The sequence below is a fragment of the Bos taurus genome, chromosome 26 (genome assembly GCF_002263795.3).
Source record: "Bos taurus isolate L1 Dominette 01449 registration number 42190680 breed Hereford chromosome 26, ARS-UCD2.0, whole genome shotgun sequence".
In the NCBI taxonomy this organism is placed as follows: Eukaryota; Metazoa; Chordata; class Mammalia; order Artiodactyla; family Bovidae; genus Bos; species Bos taurus.
The window spans coordinates 35,290,122-35,314,676 of record NC_037353.1 but is presented as its reverse complement, the minus strand read 5'-3'; the positions used below and the strand labels follow the sequence as shown (position 1 = coordinate 35,314,676).

At 36.9% G+C, this 24,555-nt stretch overlaps 1 protein-coding gene across 1 annotated transcript in view; it reads right to left on the bottom strand.

The window, feature by feature from the left end:
- Positions 1 to 2,377: 2,377 nt before the first annotated feature.
- FHIP2A (FHF complex subunit HOOK interacting protein 2A) overlaps positions 2,378 to 24,555 on the bottom strand; it is a 34,690-nt gene continuing 12,512 nt past the window's right edge. Inside the window, 15 exon segments of the mRNA NM_001077948.1 lie at positions 2,378 to 2,907; positions 3,008 to 3,111; positions 3,693 to 3,833; positions 9,449 to 9,592; positions 11,833 to 11,923; positions 13,104 to 13,247; positions 13,642 to 13,811; positions 13,983 to 14,175; positions 14,484 to 14,560; positions 15,175 to 15,289; positions 16,479 to 16,675; positions 16,852 to 17,130; positions 21,191 to 21,313; positions 21,763 to 21,867; positions 23,591 to 23,760. Coding sequence (NP_001071416.1) covers positions 2,802 to 2,907; positions 3,008 to 3,111; positions 3,693 to 3,833; positions 9,449 to 9,592; positions 11,833 to 11,923; positions 13,104 to 13,247; positions 13,642 to 13,811; positions 13,983 to 14,175; positions 14,484 to 14,560; positions 15,175 to 15,289; positions 16,479 to 16,675; positions 16,852 to 17,130; positions 21,191 to 21,313; positions 21,763 to 21,867; positions 23,591 to 23,760 — 2,159 coding nt within the window. The 3' untranslated portion in view covers positions 2,378 to 2,801.

Genomic DNA, 24,555 nt, shown 5'->3' with positions numbered 1-24,555 from the left:
ACCATATAAATTGTGGTTTTAGCAATTCACTGTAACTTCTGTCAATACTTATAAACTTCATAATTAAATGGTAATTGTATATTAATGCAATAACTTATGGAAATATGTTACCATGAATTATGAAGTAATTCCATAATTTGTGCCCCGTAAAATTAAGTGTAATAATCTTTACACTAGCAACAGTGTAAGCAAGCTAAGGATTTTGGTCCTCATAGATATATACACAGATATATATATACAGATATACACATACAATAATGTACAATTAAACCAAAAAGCTATGAATTCACTCACAGCTTATATATTGCACAGACAGATACATTATGAGAACATTACAGAGTTAGAATGTGAGTACTACAATGATAATTGGCTGGCTAAGGACAAATCTTGAGTTCTATCAAGTAAAGAATGTGGCTCATTACTAAAAAGAAAAAAAAGAAAGAAAAAAGCCAAAGACTATACTGTTAAGAGAGAAAGTTTAAAAAAGAATGTTACACCCATACACCAATGTGAAGCAAGACTAAAGTTCAGTTTGGAACTTGTTATGGCAAGCGATCCTAGGGTGGTACTGTCCACCCAACACAGTGTGCAGCAGTCACTGTTCTGCACATGCTAAGGAACAGAAACAGTCAACTTCCGAAAGTATCAATATGGCTAGTCATGTAGCACAATGTTTCATAACAAATCAGACTCACTCTGAGACCTTGTGCTGGCTCTAGGTCTGAACTAAATAAGAAAAAGAAAAGAAGGACAGAAACCAACGTAAAAGATAAGCAAACTATACCTTAAGCCTTAGCTGATTACAAATCAAAGTCATTATAATAATTTAGGAAAATAATTATCTTTAAGAAGCAGCATACACACACACACACAAATAGGAGTTAAAGCTTTTCTGAGCTTGGTTTCATGGATTAGCCAAAAGGTCCCATTGTGAAATCAAGGATAAAATAGTATTTGGCTTTCGAGGTAACATTGCCATTACACTTATTGAACTCTATGAAAACATTAAGAAATATCTAATACCTCTTAATGTTCTATTTTAAATCCACCTACATCAAAGTAGACTACAACTACATCTAAAAATAAAGATGTTGCAGTGTTCCTTGCATCAATAAATACAGCAAAAAGAATAATATGCCTTCCCACGGTTAAAAATCATTTAAAGAAAAACGTGCACAAAGTAACTATCTCCCACTTATTTCTTCATTGTTTCGCTTAATAAATCTCCTAGAGTGAGCTAACAAAGATTTGCATTGAATTTAGAAATTTAGCTTTTTTGTCATTTTTAACAGTGGTAAGTCAGCCAAGAATAGTCATAATTTTTTTGACATTTTGTTCTTAATAAATAGCAAAAACTAACTACAAAATAAATCAGAAAAACAAACACAACAAAATTAGCAGTAGGTGTAAAATATGCTTCTACACACATGCTGTAGGATGCAGAGATGCAAATATGCTGAACAAGTTCTCAAGGGGCATTCGGTGCCTTTCAGGCTGGAAGGCTCGCTAGACTGCTGCTCCCACAAACACCAGTAAATGGGAAGGCAAGGAGCAAAGTGCTGCTGCTTAACACATCAACCGAAAAACAAAAACCCAAGAAAGCTCAGAAGCATATTTGAGTGATAAGCATCACTTAAAAGGAAGCACAGAAAGTGGATCAGCAAACCCCACTGTGTAAACCGAGGACACGCGTGCTGTGCACAGCGCAGCCGGCTCCCCACACCACTCCTTCCTGCACCCGCGCCCACACAGAGACCACTTTACCCAAGTTATTTCATATGTAAACAGGACAGATCGGTTGGTTTGCTTTTAAATCTCTTTAGAATGACTTAAAAGACTGAGAAAAGAAACTGTAAACACTCAGGAGGCCATCGGCATTTTGATTGCTGCTACCTACACCACAATGCGTTTCAATACGAAAATCAAATTATAAAGCAAGTTTCAGAGAGGGACGCAGAGACGGAAAAAAAGAAAGGGTCTCAACCCAATACATGTTAATCAACTTAAAAAATACTACTTTAGTAAACAATACCAATGGTGAGCACAAATTCAATGTTGTTGCAAAAATGACAAAGTGTAAATTAACTGGGACCCATACATGAAAATCAATCACTAACCTGGCTGTGTGCACAAAAGAGTAAAAGAACGTTTCTTTAAAAAATATATATATATTAATCAAGAATTTATCATATTAAACTGTTATTCTTAGAAAAGCTGAAGAAAGTTAATGGTGTTCTACACATTTTAATCTTCTATTATTAATTCATTTGATAGTTTCTAAATTGTACTTTTTTTCTCATTTACAGTTCTTTTAAATATTTTGTTTGATAAGAATTCTGACCTTAAAAAGTTATAAAATTAGGGTTTTGGCTTTTTATTTTTTGCTACTTGTTAATCCAAAAGAATGTAAGCACTTGAGTCCCAAAGAATGTCAAAAGGCCTTGCTACCTAAAAGGATATTACATTAACAGAAATATCATCAAAGTCATGACATCAGAAATTTTGCAGCTTTTCACACAGGCATTAGAAATGCTTATTTCCTGAAGTTCCTTTGATTGTATCCTGGATTCAAGGATGTGCAACTTTATATACAGAACCATTATGATAAAGCCAGTGAAAACAACATCACACAACACTGTACTGAGAGCGTCCACTCAGTGGGTTCTGAATGGTTCTGTCCAGTTTACAGCAATGCTTCATTTAAAAAGGCTTTTTATTGTCACGTGGCTGGGTGGAACTGAGGCTTTTTTGATGAAATGTACATGATAGTTCTATTCCCTTGGTTACTTGAAAGATGCTGTTTAGGGTGTGGAGGCTGCGTGGTATTTCACGAAGGCGATGGCCGCCAGCTCCTTACAGAACTCTTCCAGCACAATCACACCCTCCAACAAGGTGATGTGGTCAATCCTAGGAAGGGAAAGCAGGCAATTAATCAATTCAGGATATTAGCAGATTGTCAAATGAAGGCAAAAGCTTTAGACAAACAACGTGAGAAACACTGACTTACACAGGTCCTTCAGGTTCCAGACCAAGTAATCGCTTTCTGACTAGTAGAAGCTTGGGAGTAAAGTCTTGAATACGCTGGATTCGAACCATGAGGTCTCCAACAACCTGCGTCACAGGGACGAAAGGGGCTCAGTTCCTGAACAACTCCATGGGGGATTTTCAGGATAAAAAAAAAAAATTCCATTTCCTATTACTAAATGAAGACTGTCACTTTTCACTATTCACGTAACAATCTTGGACAAAGGACCCACAGCTATCCCTTAAAATACAAGAGTTACACGTATTATTTAAGAGAATGAATCTCCCTTTTTTCTCCACATTCTGCAGTAAGATAATTCTAAACAGAAAATACATGATATTTTTCATCATTGTTGTTTAGTGGCTCAGTCGTGTCCGACTCTTTGCAACCCCATAGACTGCAGCACACCAAGCTCCCCTGTCCTTCACCATCTCCCGGAACTTGCTCAAACTCATGTCCATTGAGTCGGTGATGCCATCCACCCATCTCATCCTCTGTCGTCCCCTTCTCCTCCTGCCTTCAATCTTTCCCAGCATCAGAGTCTTTCCTAATGAGTTGGCTCTTTAGATATTTTTCATTACATAACACTAATTACAAACAATGTTATTAAGATGTTAATTGGTCAGGCTGATCAATCCTGGAGAATATAACAGAACTGAAAACTCACCCTGACGATTACAGAGAATAGAGATCTACAGCCAGACGCAAGGTTCACATAAGGGTCCAAGAGGTACTCATGTATGTGTGGATGAGGGAAGAGAGAAAGTCTAGATAACACCGATGTTACTTGTAAGTTGACATCATATGGCTACAGAGAGGGAGAAAGGAAAAAGATATTTGACATTATCTCTATGTATATACCTGAGCACTGAATTTACCATTTCAGTTTGTCTTTTCAAGAAAGGACAATCTACCATCTTAATCCTTCTCTATATGCTCTTCTACAATGATAGTATCTGTAACTAAATTAGCTCTAGCTCTTACCATCTCAAAATGCATACATCACAGTCCTGAAACCTTAAAAGCAGAAAAGCATGCACATAAACATATAGGAAAAATAAATATGTAACACTGACAGAATGTCTCTCCTTTTTGCAGGCTTTTTAAGTTAGTAAGATAGTTCAAGAGGTTATCAAAACCCAAAAAGACTTATATACTACAAACAATAGAAGACACGTTAAATATTAGACAAAAGACAAAAGGGAAGGTATTAAAATCTTTTAAGTAATCTAATTTTAGAAATGACAATCCTTGTTTTAAATTATTCAACTGCTGCCAATTATCAAAAGCATATATACAATAAAGTCATATATATCACAGAACCTTGTCAACAGAGTAAAAGTACTTGAGGGGTAGAAATAACTACCACAAGCCTTAATAGTGAACTAGAAGATAAAAAAATCACGATTACAGAAAGGATCACCTTTACTGGGCAAGAGCATTAACTCTTCCAAAACAATGACTATATATCTGTGTAAAGTTCCTCATACACGTTTTGTATTACAGTATTACAGTTTTATTAGTTTTTTATACTTAATCTGTTTATTCCTCATAGAAAGCAGCTTGGAGGTGCTTTACAGAGTATGTGTCAAAATCAAAGCAGGATGCATGATATGCAAAAAGAGTTGCTATTATTGTGCCTAGAACTTTCAACAGAAATCTCTCCTCCCTTTCAGTTCTTCTAAGCAGTCAGGGGCAACGGAGTGGCTGAAACAAAACTGACTTCAGTGAGAAGGCTGAAAAGAACCTCAGTGACTGGATGAATGAGAAACAGATGCTGCAGCAGGAGGAAGGGAAAAGTGATTCAGGACCAAGATAATATTAATCAGAAATGGTTAATCAGAATAGTTTACTCTCATTCACTGAGTAGCTTTTAAGCCCTTGATCATAATGAATACCAATTAAGAAGTAAATATTTGGCATTCAAAGGATGACCAATGCTTGAGCATGTGCCAGAAGATATCAAAGATACTGTTATATGAATAAAAATTCAAGTCCTGTGCTAAAGTCTAATTTCAGTCATGAACACAGATTTTCTGAAAGAAAACTTCCCCTAAGTCACTCTTTTTTTTTTTTTTTTTAATTTTTTTATTCTTCCAATTTTATTTTATTTTTAAACTTTACATAATTGTATTAGTTTTGCCAAATATCAAAATGAATCCACCACAGGCATACATGTGTTCCCCTAAGTCACTCTTATTTAAAATCTAGCTTTACGCAAGATAAGTGAAAGCAGATACAACACCCATTGAAGGATAGACTTAAGGGCATCTTTTCCTACTTGATAATATTGGCGACAGAATAGCCTTCTCCAAGATTCAATTCAAAACAATGAATTCACATTAGATTGCATTTTAGGCACAAAGGAAACACTTTAAAAAATCTTTAAGAAGAAAACATTTGGTAAAAAACGTGGATAAAATCATTTAAAATACAACTTAAGTACAGTATTGTATGTGACTTCATTTCAGGCAGTTCAGATTTTTAGGTCACTAAATTCCGCCATTTATAGGTGCTTTAAGTAAATAAACTGACAAAATTTGGCTTTTAACAATGATATATTACTACTTAATTTTCTCTATATGGTGTTACTTTGGTTTTAAGCTTTTTGAAACAAGAAGCTATATCTTTAGTTGTTTAAGAAACTTAAGGCTGGCTCAGATTATATTTTAATGTTGTGAAAATGAAAATAAAATTCAGCTAGATAGAAACTGTTCCATCATACTCTGAAATGGTTTTTACTTCATATTGGTAATAACTTTAAAACAAGCTGGCTTTTTAGGGGATTCTTAATAGTAACTGTTTGCATCTGTTATTTTGATTATGTTGTACTTTATAGAGTGTTCACCTGAAATCAAAGTTAACTAGATTTTTCTGACACGTTAAATGGACTTGGCCCATTTTTAAATGAGCTCACCCTAAATACAAGGTGTGAATTTTAGGACAATGAACTTTGACTTGGAAGTCACCTGCTAACTTAACTCTTTTACTAAAGGCCAAATATGTGGATGGCCAAAATTATAAGAATTGATACATCTCAACAACTCGGTAGTCTCTGAAATTTCTTATAACACCTGCATTTAACAAGATTTTATATTTTTAAGAGCAATTTAAATTACTTTTATCCCCCCATAGTCCTTTTAAGCAAATCAAGTAATGTCAACTTCACTTTAACAATAAGAAAATGTGAGAAACAGCTAACTTGAGTTGCCCAAATTAAAATTTTTCCCTTTGAACTTGGGTTTCCCCACATTTCTCCTGGTACTCTTTACATTCTGTTGTGGACCTTAGCATTTTACTATCTTTTTAAAATCACTACAGTTAAAAACAATACTAAACACACTATATTTTTCAAAAATTAAGGCTGTGACAACACAACAGTTTCATGAATACCTGATATCATAACTTCTCAATTATATACACAGAAATTAGCTACTTTATTATTAATTATCCATAATAATGTTTAATCCCAGCCTAGTTAGCCTGATTACTATTAGGGGTATCTACCTCATGCAAAGAGTTGATTCATTGGAAAAGACCCTGATGCTGGGAGGGATTGGGGGCAGGAGGAGAAGGGAACGACAGAGGATGAGATGGCTGGATGGCATCACTGACTCGATGGACGTGAGTCTGAGTGAACTCCGGGAGTTGGTGATGGACAGGGAGGCCTGGCGTGCTGCGATTCATGGGGTCACAAAGAGTCGGACATGAGTGAGCGACTGATCTGATCTGATCTGATCTGATGTACTATGAACATACAAGCAAACATCATCTTTAGCAAAAGCAGTTAGAAAAGAGAGAAAATGAAATTAAACCAAGCACATTAGACCCACCAGAACTTATGATTATCTTTGCGATCTGATTATAAAGTCCTTAATCAAAAAGGCTTGGGAAGTCAAGGTTTTTAAAGACAGAAGGCTTGAGGCTAGGCTCCACAGTTCATTCACTAAGTCACATTAACTAAAACTAAGGATTCATCATTTATACAATACAGGGAGCTGTCCCGCCTATCACTCAGGGTTCCAGGAAGAATGAGTGGGACACTGTCTGAACTGTACTTGCACTGTGAAGAGCCATCTGGTGAAAGAAAAAGAGCTGCAAACATTTCAGGACCTTGTCTCCAGTGTATCCTCTGTGTCAGTGCACTACAGATGGAAGGGAAAAATGCTCAAGTGTGATGGGGATTCCAAGGGGATCTTTCCACTCAATTCAGAAACTACTTTTTAATATTTAGATTCCTTTTGAGTGCTTTTGGTCAAAATTTCTATGGATTACTGACTTGGTACTGATTGTTGATGTCTCCTGGGTGTTTTGTTTAATCAGATTCAAACTAAGTCTAGAAAACTTAGTTTGTTTAATCAGATTCAAATTAAGTCTAGAGACTTAATTTGCCAGCACAAAGGCACAATACACTGGGAGGGTTATTGTAAACCTCCCCACTAGCTGGTGGGGCGGGGTGGGGCCGGGGGTGGGGTGGGGTGGGGCGGGTTAGATAGCCATGAGGTATACAGCATAATACCTACTGTGAAAGTGAAAGTCCCTTCAGCCCTGTCTGACTCTGTGACCCCATGGGCTGTAGCCTACCAGGCTCCTCTGTCCATGGGATTTTCAGGCAAGAGTACTGGAGTGAGTTGTCATTCCCTTCTCTAGGTTATCTTCCCAAATCAGGGATTGGACCCGAATACTCTGGTTGTTAAGTATTAAATATCAATCAACAAAAAATGAAACAGCAGAAATTCAGTACATGTTGTTAGGACGTTAAAAGAAATCAGGTGATGTGACTTAGTGAGCGAACTGTGGAGCCTAGCCTCAAGCCTTCCATCTTTAAAAACCTTGACTTCTCAAGCCTTTTCAGATAAGAACATTATAATCAGATTGCAAAGATAATCATAAGTTCTGGTGGGTCTAACATGCTTGGTTTAATTTCATTTTCTCTCTTTTCTAACTGCTTTTGCTAAAGATGATGTTTGCTTGTATGTTCATAGTACATAGATACCCCTAATAGTATCAGGCTAACCAGGCTGGGCGGAGAAGGCAATGTCCCCACTCCAGTACTCTTGCCTGGAAAATCCCATGGATGGAGGAGCCTGGTGGGCTGCAGTCCATGGGGTTGCTAAGAGTCGGACACGACTGAGCAACCTCACTTTCACTTTTCACTTTCATGCATTGGAGAAGGCAATGGCAACCCACTCCAGTATTCTTGCCTGGAGAATCCCAGGGATGGGGGAGCCTGGTGGGCTGCCGTCTATGGGGTCACACAGAGTCGGACACGACTGAAGTGACTTAGCAGCAGCAGCAGCAGCAACCAGGCTGGGATTAAATATTATTATGGATAATTAATAATAAAGTAGCTAATTTCTGTGTATATAATTGAGAAGTTATGACATCAGGTATTCATGACACTGTTGTGTTGTCACAGCCTTAATTTTTGAAAAATATAGTGCGTTTAGTATTGTTTTTAAAAGAAAAAAAGGACTTGACTGTATGTCTTTATTGATTATTATCAGAAACAGGGCTGACTGAAGTCAACCCAGTGAAATACTTCTTAATTATCATTTCTTTATTTGGCTTTCTGGTTATTGAAGACAGCCTGATTGTACAATAAATTTCTTTTGTAACTCCCTAGGCTCGTATAAATATTTAACTAAAATGCTAAAAAAAACAAGCACTTTAACATAGGATTTCAAATTAATTCTAAATTGGCTAACTCAGTTTTCATGCTGAGGCAAGTTTAATGCCACACAGTTTCACTTCAAGTGTCCATATCAACATATAAGACATTTCAAAGCTCTATCGTTACTCTATATGTCAGGGAGAGAGGGAGGGAGGGATTCTCTAACCTCAAGGTCAGTTCTCCTGACAGTCGGTGAGAGAGACACAGCAGCATACCAGCTGCCAGTGATTCTTACTTCCCTTGAAATAAGTAAATTGACTTTTTATATTTCACTTCCCCTTATAAAAATGAATATCATTCACAAATTCTTTGTCTGAAGAAGCAGGTTCACCTAATACTGTTCTGTAATTTTAGCGAGACCAGAGCACTCAAGATTTGGTTTGAAATGACGTTTAAGGTCTTCTTCAACTCAACAAGTTTCACTCTATCTGTACCTGTACTAACCAAAAGGCTTTCTAGGAAAGCACTCTAGTCACTGCCAAAAGGTGTTAAGACTACTGTTAATAAGACAATGGCCTACAATGAGAAGTAAACACACAAATCTGTAACACCTGTCAGGCCAGATCAAAGTTTTAACATAATGAATGCATCAGAAACCCACCAATTGTTGGCAATCAAGCTTTATGAAAAAGTTATCTGGTGGAAAAAAGAAAACAATAAAACTACTGAAGATGTAAACTAAGATGTGAACAGAACCCACGGTGAATGGTAACAAAATAATACGAAATTAATACTTTAAAACTTATTACCTGATCAAGAATTCTTCCCATCCTGTCAAATAAGACTTTCAAAAAATGACCTTCAAAAAAAGCTGCTTCTAAATTGCACCTTTCCAATGCTTTTGGAGAGCCAGGCCACTCCCATCTTAAGCAGATAGCACAGTAGTCCCGGAACTATGGAGAAAGCATTTGACTCGTTAAAGAAGAACTGAGCAAAAACAGATTGAGATTAAATAGAAACAATTTCCCCGAATAAGCATAACAATCCACTTGAATGCTGAGTGTCTGCTGTGTCAGGTACCATGGGAGACGGGAGAAGATGGCACAGATGACACCCTGACTGCAGAGAGGCACAGGTAAGGTTAACAGCCACCAGTACCAACAGTGCCCCTCGCACTGCTGGGGCAAGCATAAGCATACGCTCTTCCCTTTGGAGGACTTCAACCCTTTCCTTATACGCATCACAGATGTAGAGTATTTAGAAAGCAAAGTAAGTCTTAGCCACATTTCCCAATCTATTCTCAAATGTCACATGTAATGTACAACGTAGATGAAATATAATAGGTGAACAGATGCATGTCATCTGAGAAGCAAACTTGACTTTGCTGCCATGTGTTTACCAGGCACGCTGCTGTGACTGTTATGAGGGGAAGAAACAGGGCTGCTGCAGGTACAGTCTGAAAACTGTTCACTACCACCACAGTGAGACGAGTACAAACACGGAGCCGGTTTAGAAACTTTTCAATTTCACTGAGTGAAATTTTACGTCTGTTCAATCTAATAAAATAACTGGGGCTTGTATTTAGTGTTTTTTTTTTTCATTTTTCTGGTATTTCATTTCTATATTTTACAAAAGCACTGGTCTGTGACAGGTTAAAAGTAAGTGGAAACTGGCCCTTACTATATCAGTAAGGAACACCACAATATGGATTTTTGTAAGCACAAGAATATCTCTTATAATAAAAAGAAAATTTAAAAGTCTTCTCTGACATGTAATCTACTGGAATTTAAAAAAAGAAATTTGGAGCATAGTTTTCTTCCATATTCTTTTCCTTTTCACATTCTCCTTATTAAATAAAGCAAAATTACTTTGACATCAGTAGTTTACAAATTAGCTGAGATTAAAACATATTCTTACTACAAAGCAGTAGCTTCAACTTTTAAAAGAAAAACATTTTAAATGATTAAAAACCCAACTTCTTCAATATCTTGTGAGTTTTAAACTATTTCTTTCAATAGACAATTTTCTTTATAAAACCACATCCCAATATTTAATCAAGCATTTTATATTAAAATTTTTGAATTTCTGAGCTAGAAAATAAGTCTAAATTTTTTTTTATTCTTTTTGTCTCATTTCAAATATTCCTAAAACAATTCTAACTGTTATCAAAATATGGAAATAAAACTTCTCAGAGAGAATCACAGTACTTTAAAAATCCAATTGGTACTACTGAGGTTGGGGCTGCTTTCATTGTCTCTATTCTGTTGTTACATGAATGTATTTGGTACCCTGGTACTCTAGTTATTCACATAGTAATGGGGACTTGAATTTAGGCTTAAAGCATCATGAATTAACTGTAAGGGCATGCAAGTTAATTATCAATAAAAGCACACTTCCACCCAAAAGATTTAAATGAAAATTAAATGCATATTTTTCTGATGTGAGGCATTTCAAAACTTTGGAATTTGGTAAAATGTAAAATGCTACAGGGGGCTTCCCTGGTGACTCAGCAGTAAAGAATCCGCCTGCAGTGCAGGAGATGCAGGTTCAATCCCTGGGTCGGGAATATCCCTTGGAGAAGGAATGGCTATCCACTCCAGTATTCTTGCCTGGGAAACCCCATGGACAGAGGAACTTGGTGGGCTACAGTCCAAGGGGCTAGAGAGACTGAGTATGTGCGCGCGCGCACGCATGCACGCGCACACACACACACACACACACACAATGCTGCAGAGGGAAAAGATGATTGAGAGAAGTCCACTTAATAACTAAGAGGAGACGTTTGAGAAAGTGGTTTCAGGGAGGTGGAAAGCTGGGAAGCAGAGGCTGAAGAGGCAGTCCTTGGGAATTACAGATGAGTGAGAACAGTGGGCAAGAGGGAAGGAAGCAGCCTGTGGGTTGGGAGTAATGCTAGAATCATTTAAAAGTCATGGTTTAGATCAGCAGGGAGAAGGATCTAGGGGAGAAATAACTTCAAGGACAGAAAGAAAAGGAAGAAAAGGGGTGGGGGGTGGGGAGGAAGCACAGAGAAATCTTGGGACAGAGACACACACTCAGTGAAAGGCAGTCAGGTCACTGATAGAAAGTTCAAGTGGTTAAGAAAGGGGAACCTCTGGAGAAATAACCGCGGCCTGTGTGACGAGGGCTGAGTCTGTGCATCTTATTAGATCTCGCGTCAAATCACTTCACCTACCTGCCTGTGAGCGTCTCGGAGGTAGGTGTCATATCCAGTGCCCTCCACGTGGTAGGACGATTTTGCTTCATCTGGGACCAGACAGAGAAAACTTAAAGGAAAAACAGCCATCATCAGTAACACAAATACTCTCACAATTCAATATCTCTATGTGTATTAAACTATCTAGCAGTATCGTCAGTTTAGCCAAGTATTAATGCAGATGGAAACTTGAAAAGTATTTATCTTGAATCAGTCCTACAATTTACTGATTAAATACTGTCATTATTTTAAAGGTTTTCTTTAAAAATTACTCATTCCACTTAAAGTAGAAATCAAGCAGAAGATGACTTTTTCTACATTACAGGGAATGACAGAGAGCCCTGATGATTGTTAGTCTCAGGAAACTGGCTTTTACGTAACAGAACCTTAGATTCTCATGCACCCTAACTATGCATCTTGCACTAGTGTGGAGTTTTCTCTAAAGCCACCTCGCAGCACCTGGCATGTCACTGATAGGATTACAGAGGAAGAAAAAGAAGAAAATTACTGGGGAAAAGGCACTTAAAAAAAACCCTTCATAAAGGACTTTTCTAGTGGTGCAATGGATAAGAATCCACCTGCCAACGCAGGGGACAGGGGTTTGATCCCTGGTCCTGAAGATTCCACATGCTGCGGAGTAAATAAGTCCCTGCGCCACAACTAGTGAGCACGTGTGCCGCAACTACTGAAGTTCGCACACCTAGAGCGCGTGCTCCGCAACACGAGAAACCCACACACCGCAAAGAAGAGACCCTGATCTCCGCAACTAGAGAAAGCCTGAGCCTGAGCAAGGCAACAATGACCCAGCACAGTCAAAAATAAATAAACATAAATTAATTAATTTAGTTTAAAAATATATATAAAAACACAAACTAAGGAGAAGAAATAGCCCTCCACTTAGCACATGTGAGTACATGGCTAGTAAATTCAATCCGTCAAACTGGAAATTCTCAATGTTGTTCCAACTGGGAATTACTTAAAATCGTTTACATTTAAAAAAAAAAAAAGGAAGAGTACCCTGAAGATTAGTTTCATCACTATCACTCTAGAGGGTTTTTTTTTCCTCTTTTGTATCGATTGTTGCCTCTAGGCTGTTCACTAGCTACATCAGCATTTCAAAAAGATGACATAATCTTTAAAAAAGGGAAGATGAGTTCATGACATATCTCTATAATGATCAAAGAGCAGAGCTGTTATACGTTGTAAAAACAAGTGAAAGAGATGTAAGTCAAATACATACAGCAACTCACCTATTTACAATTTTGTGGACTTCAGTTTTCCCATCGGTTTTGGGGTGGTCTGGAGTAGCAGGAGGTGAGGAACTAAGCCACTCTTGATTTGACAAAGTGTTATCTGGTGAAATGTCAGTAAATAAGGGATCTTCTTCCAGATCTCTAAGTTTAATTTAATGATGCATAAAAAAATTTTATTATATTTTCTAAACCAAAAGATTCTCTGCTATGTTCTCAGAAACCTTTACATAATTTTGCTAATAAAGGAATTAAGGAATAATGAATGTATTTATATTGTACAGAGAAATTAACATTTTTTACTAACATCAAACTCAAGGTTACATTGACTTTGTTAGGTTTAGTGAATAGATACTGCCGCTTGTGATTTGAAGGGACAATAGTATCAGGACATCTAAATTTTATTAAAAAAAACTTTTAAACTGTTAAAGTATTTTTTAAAATACTTTAAGAGAAGAAGGAAGAGAAGAGAAATTAAGAGGGGAAAAAATTATGACTTAATATGAAATGTTAAATTCAGAGCTGGATAGAAACTTACACTGCTCCTGCTATTAATCCATTCTCCACTACATCTTTATCTTCTGGGCACACAGGTTTATATTCTGTATAGTTTCTTTCTTCAAGATTTCTTAGGACCAAGTTGTAAAGAATGTGCTCATTGGGTTTTTGTAAAAGATGTTCAAACATTCTTAATGTCATTATGCTGATCTGAAACCGAAAATGATAAAAGGTAACTGAAAAATACTTAAACTATTTTTCATGATTTCAATTTTCAAAATAAAAAGCCACAGAAAATAAGGCTGTATTCAAAACATGACAAGTACATCAAAGTCAGTACCTAAGAACCTAAGTCCAATTCTAAATCCTTGTATAGCTCACCTCATCAGATATGTGATCACAGTGTTCAATTAACCTGTGTCTTAAAGGATGTCTGCTAATTTCTGCCAGAGTTTCTGGTTCCCTCTGTTCTCCAAGGATGAAAAACACCATTTCTTGAAGCAAAATGTCGGAGGTTACTTGCCGAACAATGCGATGGAGCAGAGCAGTTGATGTCAGAATACCCATCTCAGAACTGCATAATAAACAGGTAATTAGGGCGCAAGAATAACAAGAACACAGTGATTTTTTTTTTTCAAAAAGTAAAGAGGCCACTCATGGGCATCCCTGGTAGCTCAGAGGTAAAGGATCTGCCTGCAGTACAGGAGACATGGGTTTGACCCCTGGGTTGGGAAGATCCCCCGGAGAAGGAAATAGCAACCCACTGTAGTATTCTTGCCTGGGAAATCCCATGGACAGAGGAGCCTGGCAGGCAACAGCCCATGGGGTCACAAAGAGTCAGACATGACCTATCTACTAAACAACAACAAAGAGGCCACTCACGTTTGCATTAGCTGAGGTTCCATAACACCAATAAAAAATCTTTCATGAACAGCTTTGGCAAGAGCAACAGCAGCAGTCTAGAATATAGTATTAAGTATCATATTTTTTTTAATGAGAGATTAATTTATAACACCAACAAATCAATTTGCATTCTCCATCTAATTTAATGTAGAAAAACAAACTTGCCTATTGCTTATCTTGTTGATGGCATATAAACCTAGATGAGATGTTAGCTACTGGTTCCTTTACATGTTATTTAAATTTCCAAGAATAAAGACAAACAGGATAAAAATATTATCCCAACCGCTTATTGTATTAACATCTCCCCAAAGAGGAGAAATGCAGGGAAGCCAATGTTACCTTGTAAAGGGTTGTGCTATAATACTTAAAGAAACATAAGGGCAGAACTTAACTGTCATTTATTCCAGATAAATCATACATACATACATGATGTGTATGCCATACACATATACATACATACCAGATGTGTATGCTGTAATACACATACATGCACACATGCACAAACACATATATACTTTTGGAGGGTTTGTTATTTCATTTTATTTATTTCACTAACTGTGCTATCTATCCTAAGACAATTAAGACATTTATGAATATAGATTGAGTATTCAAATTCACTCAGTAGTTATTTACATTTTTAAGTTATCAATAAACAACAAAATATTCAAACCTTTTGTGCTTCCTTTATGAGTTGATCACAATAATCAAACCAGGAGAGAAATGAAATTAAGGCTCTTTTTCCGGGAAATGCTGAAGCATCTTCTTTATGACTATATGAGTCCAAGCTATAGGACACAGAAGAACACAGAGTTATTCGAAAGCATTAATTCAATTCAAAGCATACGGGGAGATAAAGGCCGGTGAATGAACACACAGGATGATATATTCAGGCGGGTGAGACTGGATGACAATCAGAAGAGGGTTTTATACATGAAAGCCAAAGATAAAACTTTTTAGATAAAAGTTGCAAATAATTTTCACTCATTAAGTGGAGAATGGAGCTACAGCAGAAAAACCACTGAGACAGCTCCTCATATTTCTACCATAAATTTGACTGAGTAATAGGAATGGAAAGTTGGAAGTTCTCAGCCTCTAGGACAAAAGGAAAGGAGCATAAAGGAGGGACGGCAAAAGGAACGGACTGGCCTGCTTCTCTTCCTGCCTTAAAATACTACTCAGTAGTGAAGTTAAGAAGTGGGTCTGGCCTACAGATGTTGACAGAATACAGGGTGGAAAAAAAACAAGTATAAACCAAAGAAAGGTTAAAAATGCACATAGAAACAGTAACAGGTCTGATGTCAAAAATGTTAGGCTGCTTACAAGTGGTGGGATTACGAGTAATTTTATTTTTGCTGCTTTACACTTTTAATGAGCTTCCCTTGTGGCTCAGCTGGTAAAGAATTGCCTGGAATGCAGGAGACCCCGGTTCGATTCCTGGGTTGGGAAGATCCACTGGGGGCGGGATAGGCTATGCACTCCAGTACTCTGGCCTGGAGAACCCCATGGACTGTATAGTCCGTGGGGTCGCAAGGAGTCAGGACACGCCTGAAGTACTTTCACACTTTTAATAACTTACAAATGTTCTGCAGTAATCCTGTTTCCATATGAGAATCAAGAGGGTAGCCGTAACGCTGGGGGAAACAGGTGAGAGGTGGGAGGTGAGGTTCCACACAAGTTTTTTGGTTTTTAAAAAAATATAGTCAGATAAAGTTATCGATCTTAAGGTATTAACTGATCACTACAAGAGACAAAGGGAAATAGCTTAACTATGTAACACCTAAACTGTTACCACGCCAATTCGTTCCTGATAACAAAGTTCAAAGCAAGCTTCAAAACAACAATCTGGTTTAATGATGACTAGCAATGTTATATTTTTCAAACCTAAAGAGGTCTATCACTGCAAAACGCAAATGGATTTAAAAGTGTATGTTTAAGAGGTCACGTTCATAGGAAAACACAAACAGCGGCTCTTACCCCCAGTTAACTGCTTCCACTGTTTCAATATCTAAGGGGTCCACTGACTGAGGTAGGGCCTTGTACAGGGAGGCGAGCCTGTCGGTGAGCAGTTCGCACAAGCATGTGCTCTGCGTGAGGCACTTGGCGGCGGCTGGCTCCGGCAGGCTCACTAAGAGCATCAAGCCCTCGCAGGCTTTCACGGCTATTCGGCCATCCTGAGGGGAAAAACACACACCCTTACGGTGCTTGAATCAGACGTACCTCAGGTTGTTTGGAAAAATTCCCCTTAAACAGATTAACGTTTTATGCCAAAATAAAAATAGAATTTTTTTTTCTATGCATTTAATGGTGATTATGTTAGGGGGAAAAAAAAGAAAAGAAGATGACTCACAGGACTTCTAGTAAGATTTAACAAAGAATTCACTAGGTTGTAATCCTGGTTTGGACGAACAACTGTAGCCTCTGGGAGTGCAGTGACACTGAGGTTTTCCAAGCTCGTGGACAGGTCACCCATCTGATGAGAAGGCTGATCTTCCGTTCCAGAAGCGCCCAGCGGTTCCTCTGCCTGACAGGACTGGCCTGTATCTGTTGACAAGGAATCTTGACTTTTTAATACATCTTCTGAAATTGCATTTGGGCCTCCTTGGGAAACCAATGATTTAAACTTGTTCTGAAAAGGAACACATGTTTTGTAAGATTCACGTCAAAAGCCTTACAGAACAGAAATCATATTTTAATGTGTTTTTCTGTAATCAACACTCAATATCTGGCCACTGTCACAACAGATAAAAGTGTTATGACAAATGAAAATACCTAGACTTAAACAAACTGTGGTTTAGATGTCTTAAAATTACATAGACATTTATCACAGTCTTCAGAACAGGATCTACAAAATGTTTTACACTGACTGTAAACAATGAACAATATTAGTAATAATTATTTGACTGCTACTGAAAACAACTGACGTTAGTGAGGAAAAAATAAGATTCAGGAAGTTTCAGCTGCCGTTAATTGTTTTCTCATCACTGGCCTACTAAAAATAAATAACCCTAATGCCGATTCTTCTAAAATTAGTTTCTAAGATGATTTTTCTAAGGCTTTTCCTTATACCTCTGCTCTGTAAATATAACTCAATACCCTGAGGACATTCTTGTTAGTGTTTCTGAAGATAAAAACGAAGATTTGCTTGAAATATTTTGACCCCCTCCCCACACTGTACACAGCCAAACACAAAAAGAACCTAACTGGAAGCAAATCATTAGTTTCCAGGCAAAGGTTTCCTGCTTTCTATTTAAACACAAGAGCAAAAAAATCAAATCACACACACAATTTAGAATTCATCATAAATCAGCTTCTCTGCAGGACCTATCAGAGTGCTTCATCAGAGAAGTGCATTAAATGCTGAATAAAGTCAAAGTTCCACTTCCAAAATTACATGATAAATATTATAAATCACTTTTATTGCTATTAATAGTTTAGACCAATCTTATTGAGAAATTGAGCTCATAGCACATATATTAGAAGAAAACAATCCTATGGAACTGAATGAATATTCCAAACAACTTCCCAATTTCCTATGGAGTCAACTGCGTATTATAGTTTCTATGAATGTCAAATATTTTATTCCATCTAAAATGTTAATACGGTTGTTGGGAGTAGCATCTCGGATAAGAATGGCAAGAGGAAGAACAATCCTGGGGTCACAAAGAGTCGGATATGACTAAGCAACTAACACTTTCACTTTCAGCACTCACTCCCTGAACTAGTGTTTCTCAACTCAGGACTGCTGGCTCGCGGTTTTCTGTGGGGCTTGATAAAAATGCAGAATGAAAATATCTGGAGGTGGAACCAAGGGATCTGCATTTTAAAAAAGCTCTGCAAGCAAGCACGAATTCAAAGCCTTTGACAATTCCAATCTATCCGTCTGGGTCCCTTTCTTACTACATAGCCTAATTAAACTGTGAATCACACCACGGACTCCCTATCTTCACTCCTTTACTTGTGCTCGCCCATTCTTATTCAAACATCTGTCAAGGCTCATTTCAAGGACAGACTCTTCCATGCTCCCTCCTAATGACCAAGCAGATGTGATCTCTTCATCCTGTCAAGTTTTAGGGGCATTTACTCTGTAACTTTCTTACTCTTATCTTTCTTATGATACTCGCCTTACTCTACCTTAGATTACAGTATTTGAACGTTAGTCTTCGCTCATCACCAGACTACCAACTCCTTTACAGCAAAGAATGTTTCTAACCTATCTACCATCTGCATTTAACTCATAGCAAACGCATCTACTGGCTGATGTAAACGAAGCAAGAGATTAGATTTCAAGGGATATATGCTTGAGAAATGCAAAGTACTTCCATTACTAGTGAAAGTGAAAGTCGCTCAGTTGTGCCTGACTCTGCGACCCCGTGACTACACAGTCCATGGAATTCTCTAGGCCAGAATACTAGAGTGTGTAGTCTTTCTCTTCTCCAGGAGATCTTCCCAATCCAGGGATCAAACCCAGGTCTCCCACACTGCAGGTGGATTCTTTACCAGCTGAGCCACAAGGGAAGCTCTATTACTATCATACTAGTAACAAAGCTGCATGTCTCAAAAGATTCATTCATTCAATGTGTTAATTAAACAGTTATTGCGCATTGTGCTAGATACCAGAGAAGCTATGGGGACCCAAAGATTAATAAAATAGAATCCTTGTTCTCAAGGAACTTACTGACAAGGAAGAGAAAATAAAATGCACATAAATGACTCTAATGCCAGGGAGACTGTAATAACTGACATTAAAAGCATTAAAATTTAATATTAAAAGCATAGGAATAGTCAAGTCAGTTCAGAAAATGGAGTCACCTACCACCCCAGGCTTTGGAGAAGTAGGTGCTATAAAAATGTGGGATCACAGCAGACATGACACTAATTCAGAAGGGTGCTTTTTATGCTGAGGTCTACCTGTAAATGTTTCTCTGAAGACAGGCAGCCATACATATGCCTGCAAATTTTCAGTTTCTGATCTATGGCTGTGTACTTCTGAAACAAGTATCAGAGATTCTGAGAAAATCTCCTTAAAGCTTAAGCTTGGGAAAAAATCTATGCATCTAAAGTAATTTGGTTACCCAAGCAAACTTAACTAAAAATGAACTTTGAGAAGAAAAATCTCACAGTTAGCCAAATCAAGATATTTGATATGTTTATATCACAAGGCTATTATAATCATTTTGAAGCAAATTTTCAAAATATATGTCATGAAAAACAGGTATTCATAGTCCTTAACACTAACTTAGAAATTTAAATCCACGCAATTTTGCAGCTTGGTAAGGTAGGTGCTTACCTACCCGCAGTAACAGTGCAGAATAATATCCTGAATTACTTACTCAATAAAATGAAATAAAAAATGAACCCATCTATTAGAATGGCTAAAAGTTTTAAAAACAAAACAACAACAACAAAAAACACCCACTCTGACAAGGACGAGGAACAACAGCTCTCATATGTTGTCCCTGGGCTGCAAAATGATAAACCCACTTGGAAAGAGTTTTGCAAATACACACTTACTACTACATGATCCAGAAATCCTACTCTTAGGTACTTCCAGAAGTGAAATGAAAATCTAAGTCCACACAAAAATCTGTGAATGTTTACGATGGCCTCATTTGTAATTATCTCAAACTGGCCCCAAAATCCCTCAGCTGGTGAATGGATAAACAACGGAGGTACATCCATACAACAGAACACTACTCAGTAGTATAAAGTAGTATCTGTTTGTGACCAAAATCACAGAAGACTCTCAAATGCATGGAAGTGAAATAAAGAAAAACCAGACTCAAAAGGCTGACTATATTTTTACGACTTTCTGAAAAAGAGAAAACTTGGGATGAAAACGGATCAATGATTGCTAGGGGCAGAGGTAGAAATAGGATGACTGGGAAGGGACATGAGGTAAGGAGATGGAGCTGCTGTGTATCTTGACTGCAGTGGTGGTTATAAAACTGTGTCTGTCAAACTCACAGAATCAGAGACACTGAGCTGTACTGTGTATAACACACCTCAATCTAAAAAAAAAAAAAAGATAAAAAAAAACCTTTTTTTAAAAAGTAAAAAACACCAACATTTTCCCTAATATATTTCTAAATGACTACTGCTAAAAAAAAGTAAACGAAAGCAGGAAAAACAGAAGAGTTATTTTCTAATTTAAAACTGGAAATAAAATCCAAATATTAACTGATTTAAGTAAACCACAATTTGGTGACTATGGCTAGGAAAAAACAGTACCAATTAGCAGAGCAATAAAATGCTATACCAGGGTGGGGAGGTGACTCGTGATGTTTCACATCTTGTCCAAATCTACACACACCATTCTTTCCCTAGGTCAGGTTACCCACACACCATGCTTGAGCAAGCCTGGCTGAAAATATGATAGCTTAAAAACTCCCGTGACTTCCCTCTTCCACATTTGCCCTTCGAGCTGTGCTCCTAAGCTGCAGCTTTGTATTTGTCCAGCCCCTGTTCTGCTCCCTACATGTGGTTCAGTCACATTCTTTGAGAGCAGTTTTTCTCAGGAGATTTCAGGTTAAAATAAAACAGTGCTCCTAAATGAAAATAATTCTGGGGAAGTAAAACAGGCTGTTACTCACAAAATATAATTTCTTCTAATATTATTTAGAGAATTCAATTCTCATGATAATTTTAATACACACATACTTTGAAGGTTGACAAGAAGTAAACTATACCTCCAGGAAAAAATTAACCAAATAGGGATCTTGTTTCAGCTTTGCACACACAATGCAGAGAAACTGAATTTCTTCATTTTCTGTTGGCGTTGCAAGGACTTCACCACACAGTCGAATCAGCTTCTGTCAAAAAATTTAAAACAAAATTTAAACTTAGGCTATTTTTTTAACAAGTATCTAAACAGCCATTCATTCACTTTCAGGATATTTAAAATTTTAAATAATGCAAATACATTGCATTTTCCAGAAAGAACACTATTTGCAATCACCTGTATCAAACAGGTGCTAGTATCAAGTTTTTCAAACATGTTATTCTAAAAAATTAGTGAGGTATTTAATAAACTTCTTGAGATGTCATGGAAGTAAGTAAATGGTAAAATTAATGTATAAAATTTTAAGAGAGAAATATAGAGACATGAAGTGCATTTAATACAATGTCATGCATCAAGAAAGTTTCAAGTATCAACATGTGCTACTTTGCATGTTATTTTTACTCTTAGAAAAATCATATAAAATTACTTCTATGCAAAAAGCAGCGAACCAAATAGTTCGATGTAAAGGGAAGGAGCTACCTGCACGGGCCTGTGCACGTTGATGTGCGGGAGCAGTGGCTGCCGGATTTTCCCCAGGAGTTTGGTATAGAACACCAAGACTTGCTGTTTCATTCCTGGAGGACACTGGGTGCAGGAGAACAAAACACAAACAAGAAAAAAACAGACAGTGCAAACTTATTTACTCAAAAGCTTGAAAAAAACCAGAGACAATGTATGTGAATGTATTCCACCTTCAAAAATCAATGCAATTAGACAACAGTTAATGACTTTGTCTAAATAAAATTCTGAATCAAATTATTACTGACTGGTATTCTATAAATAAAATTTATAAGAGTGTGTGAGACCAAAGACTGATGTAATCACAAACAGCATGGTGATAATGTGCCATGGAGACTGGAGTTTGGTTCAGGTAATGCCAAGCTGTTAATGTTCTAAATGCTAGGGTAAAAGGAAACTCCCTGGCCCAGGCAAAGGCAGCATCTTATCACTTACATTTATGACAGGTAATCAATAACCTTTCATCATATATATGGAGGAGTAAATAAAGTCTAACACATGTATGTAAATAAAGGAATCCTGCGATTCATGGGGTCGCAAAGAGTCGGACACGATTGAGCGACTGATCTGATCTGATGTATAAATGGCTGTGATTTAATCTAACAATGCTATTTTAAATTAGTCACAAAATTATTTACATTATGATTATTATAGGCAATGAATATTTAATAAATAAGTTTTGATAACATGCCAATTGTTTTAAATATTTGCTGAAAGGCAGATAAACCTGACGATTACGCATGCTGTAAATTAAGAGAGTATGAGTTAGCAAGGTTACACGTTCTAAAATTAACCTGCTTATGTTGACTCAGATTTAAAATAGTCACAAAACATTTCCAAAACATCAACATAGACACATTATATGGAAATAGCATAAGCTATAATCTTAAGCCCAATAGTATGTGAAGATAGTAAATACCTTAAATTATACAGATAAAATACAATATTTATAATCATCAATATCAAAATAAAATTCCCAGTAGAATAATTACTAACATTTGCTCAGAAATTGATTAATATTTGTTCAATATAATGTTGCATAATCTCTCTCTATAAAGGACAGGAAAAAGGAGGGAGGAAGGGAATGAATTGGAAGATACTAGTGAGTAGATATTTAGCTAGAAAATATAAACTGAATGAATCTAACCTAAAAATGAATTGGAGAATTACAGACTTAATTAAAAGGAAATCGTCTTCAATACGACTTCATAATTCTATTTGCTGTTTAAACATCTGTTTGAGATTTCTTTAGTTTGATTTTCACATATATTACAGAAATTCACAGAACAGAAGCACCAATTTTTAGAGCTGGGGGAGGCCTGTTGCTGATCAACTCTTTATTTTTAAAGAGGAGGAAGATTCATCAAAGAGACTTACTTGAACTGGTTCCACTCATCAGAAGTGTTAATGTCAGAATGATCAGTGATATTTTCTTTCAGGATTATGAAAAATAATTTTTGTAACCCAATATTCAATGGGATCCTTCTCATTTCCTTTGATTCTGAGCATTTGCACTTGAGTAGATTTTTATAAATGTTTATACTGTAATTCTAAGCAGCCTAAGTACCAGTTGTCTAGAGGATGTGGGAGCTTTGCTACCTCTATGGAAAGTCATACTCATACAGGCCATACAACTTTCTTTTTTTTTCATGTACTGACTTGAATCCTTCCATGCTTAATATACACCTCTACAGTTAAATTTAGTGCTTGGCAGCTTCTTTATCTCTAAGACATGAAAACATATATTACATGTACTTGCCTAAGAACATCATGTGGATTAGGAACTTACATCAGCTTTCCCTAAGGTATATAATGTTTCCAAGATCTTGTGATGAAGTAAATATTCCATACATGGCCCCGTCTCTCCAAATTCCCGTTCATTTTCTTCTTGTACTAAGATAACTAACATCTGTTCCAGATGAGATGGAATATTTGTATCTGTCACCGGGGCTTTATCATCTAAAAAATAAAGACATTCATCAAGTATTCAAACATTTTTAAATTGTACATTTGCACCTAAAATACTCTTTGTATTTCCCTGTTTCTATTCAGAGAAAAATCTGAATTGTTCACACGGGTGAGGTTTATATCTTATTCAAATACAATCTATATTCTGAAAGATATTCTAAAGCTAATACTCATGCATAATAATTCAGAAAAGGAACCATTTATGGGGTATGGAAATGGAAACATGATCAGAAAAAAAAACAAATAACCTCAGAACTTTGTATGCATTTATAATTTAAAAAAGTTATTTCAATTAGCCAGTTCAGAAGATCTAAACTTTCAGTTCAGTTCAGTCACTCAGTTGTGTCCAACTCTGCAACCCCATGGACTGTAGCACACCAGACCTCCCTGTCCATCACCAACTCCTGGACTTTACTCAAACTCATGTCCATTGAGTCAGTGATGCCATCCAACCATCCTATTCTCTCTTGTCCTCTTCTCCTCCCACCTTCTATCTTTCCCAGCATCAGGGTCTTTTCCAATGAGTCAGTTCTTTGCATCAGGTGGCCAAAGTATTGGAGTTTCAGCTTCAGCATCAATCCTTCCAATGAACACTCAGGACTGATCTTTAGGATGGACTGGTTGGATCTCTTTGCTGTCTGAGGGACTCTCAAAAGTCTTCTCTAACACCACAGTTCAAAAGAATCAATTCTTCGGCACTCAGCTTTCTTTATAATCCAATTCTCACATCCATACATGACTACTGGAAAAACCATAGCCTTGACTAGACGGACCTTTGTTGGCAAA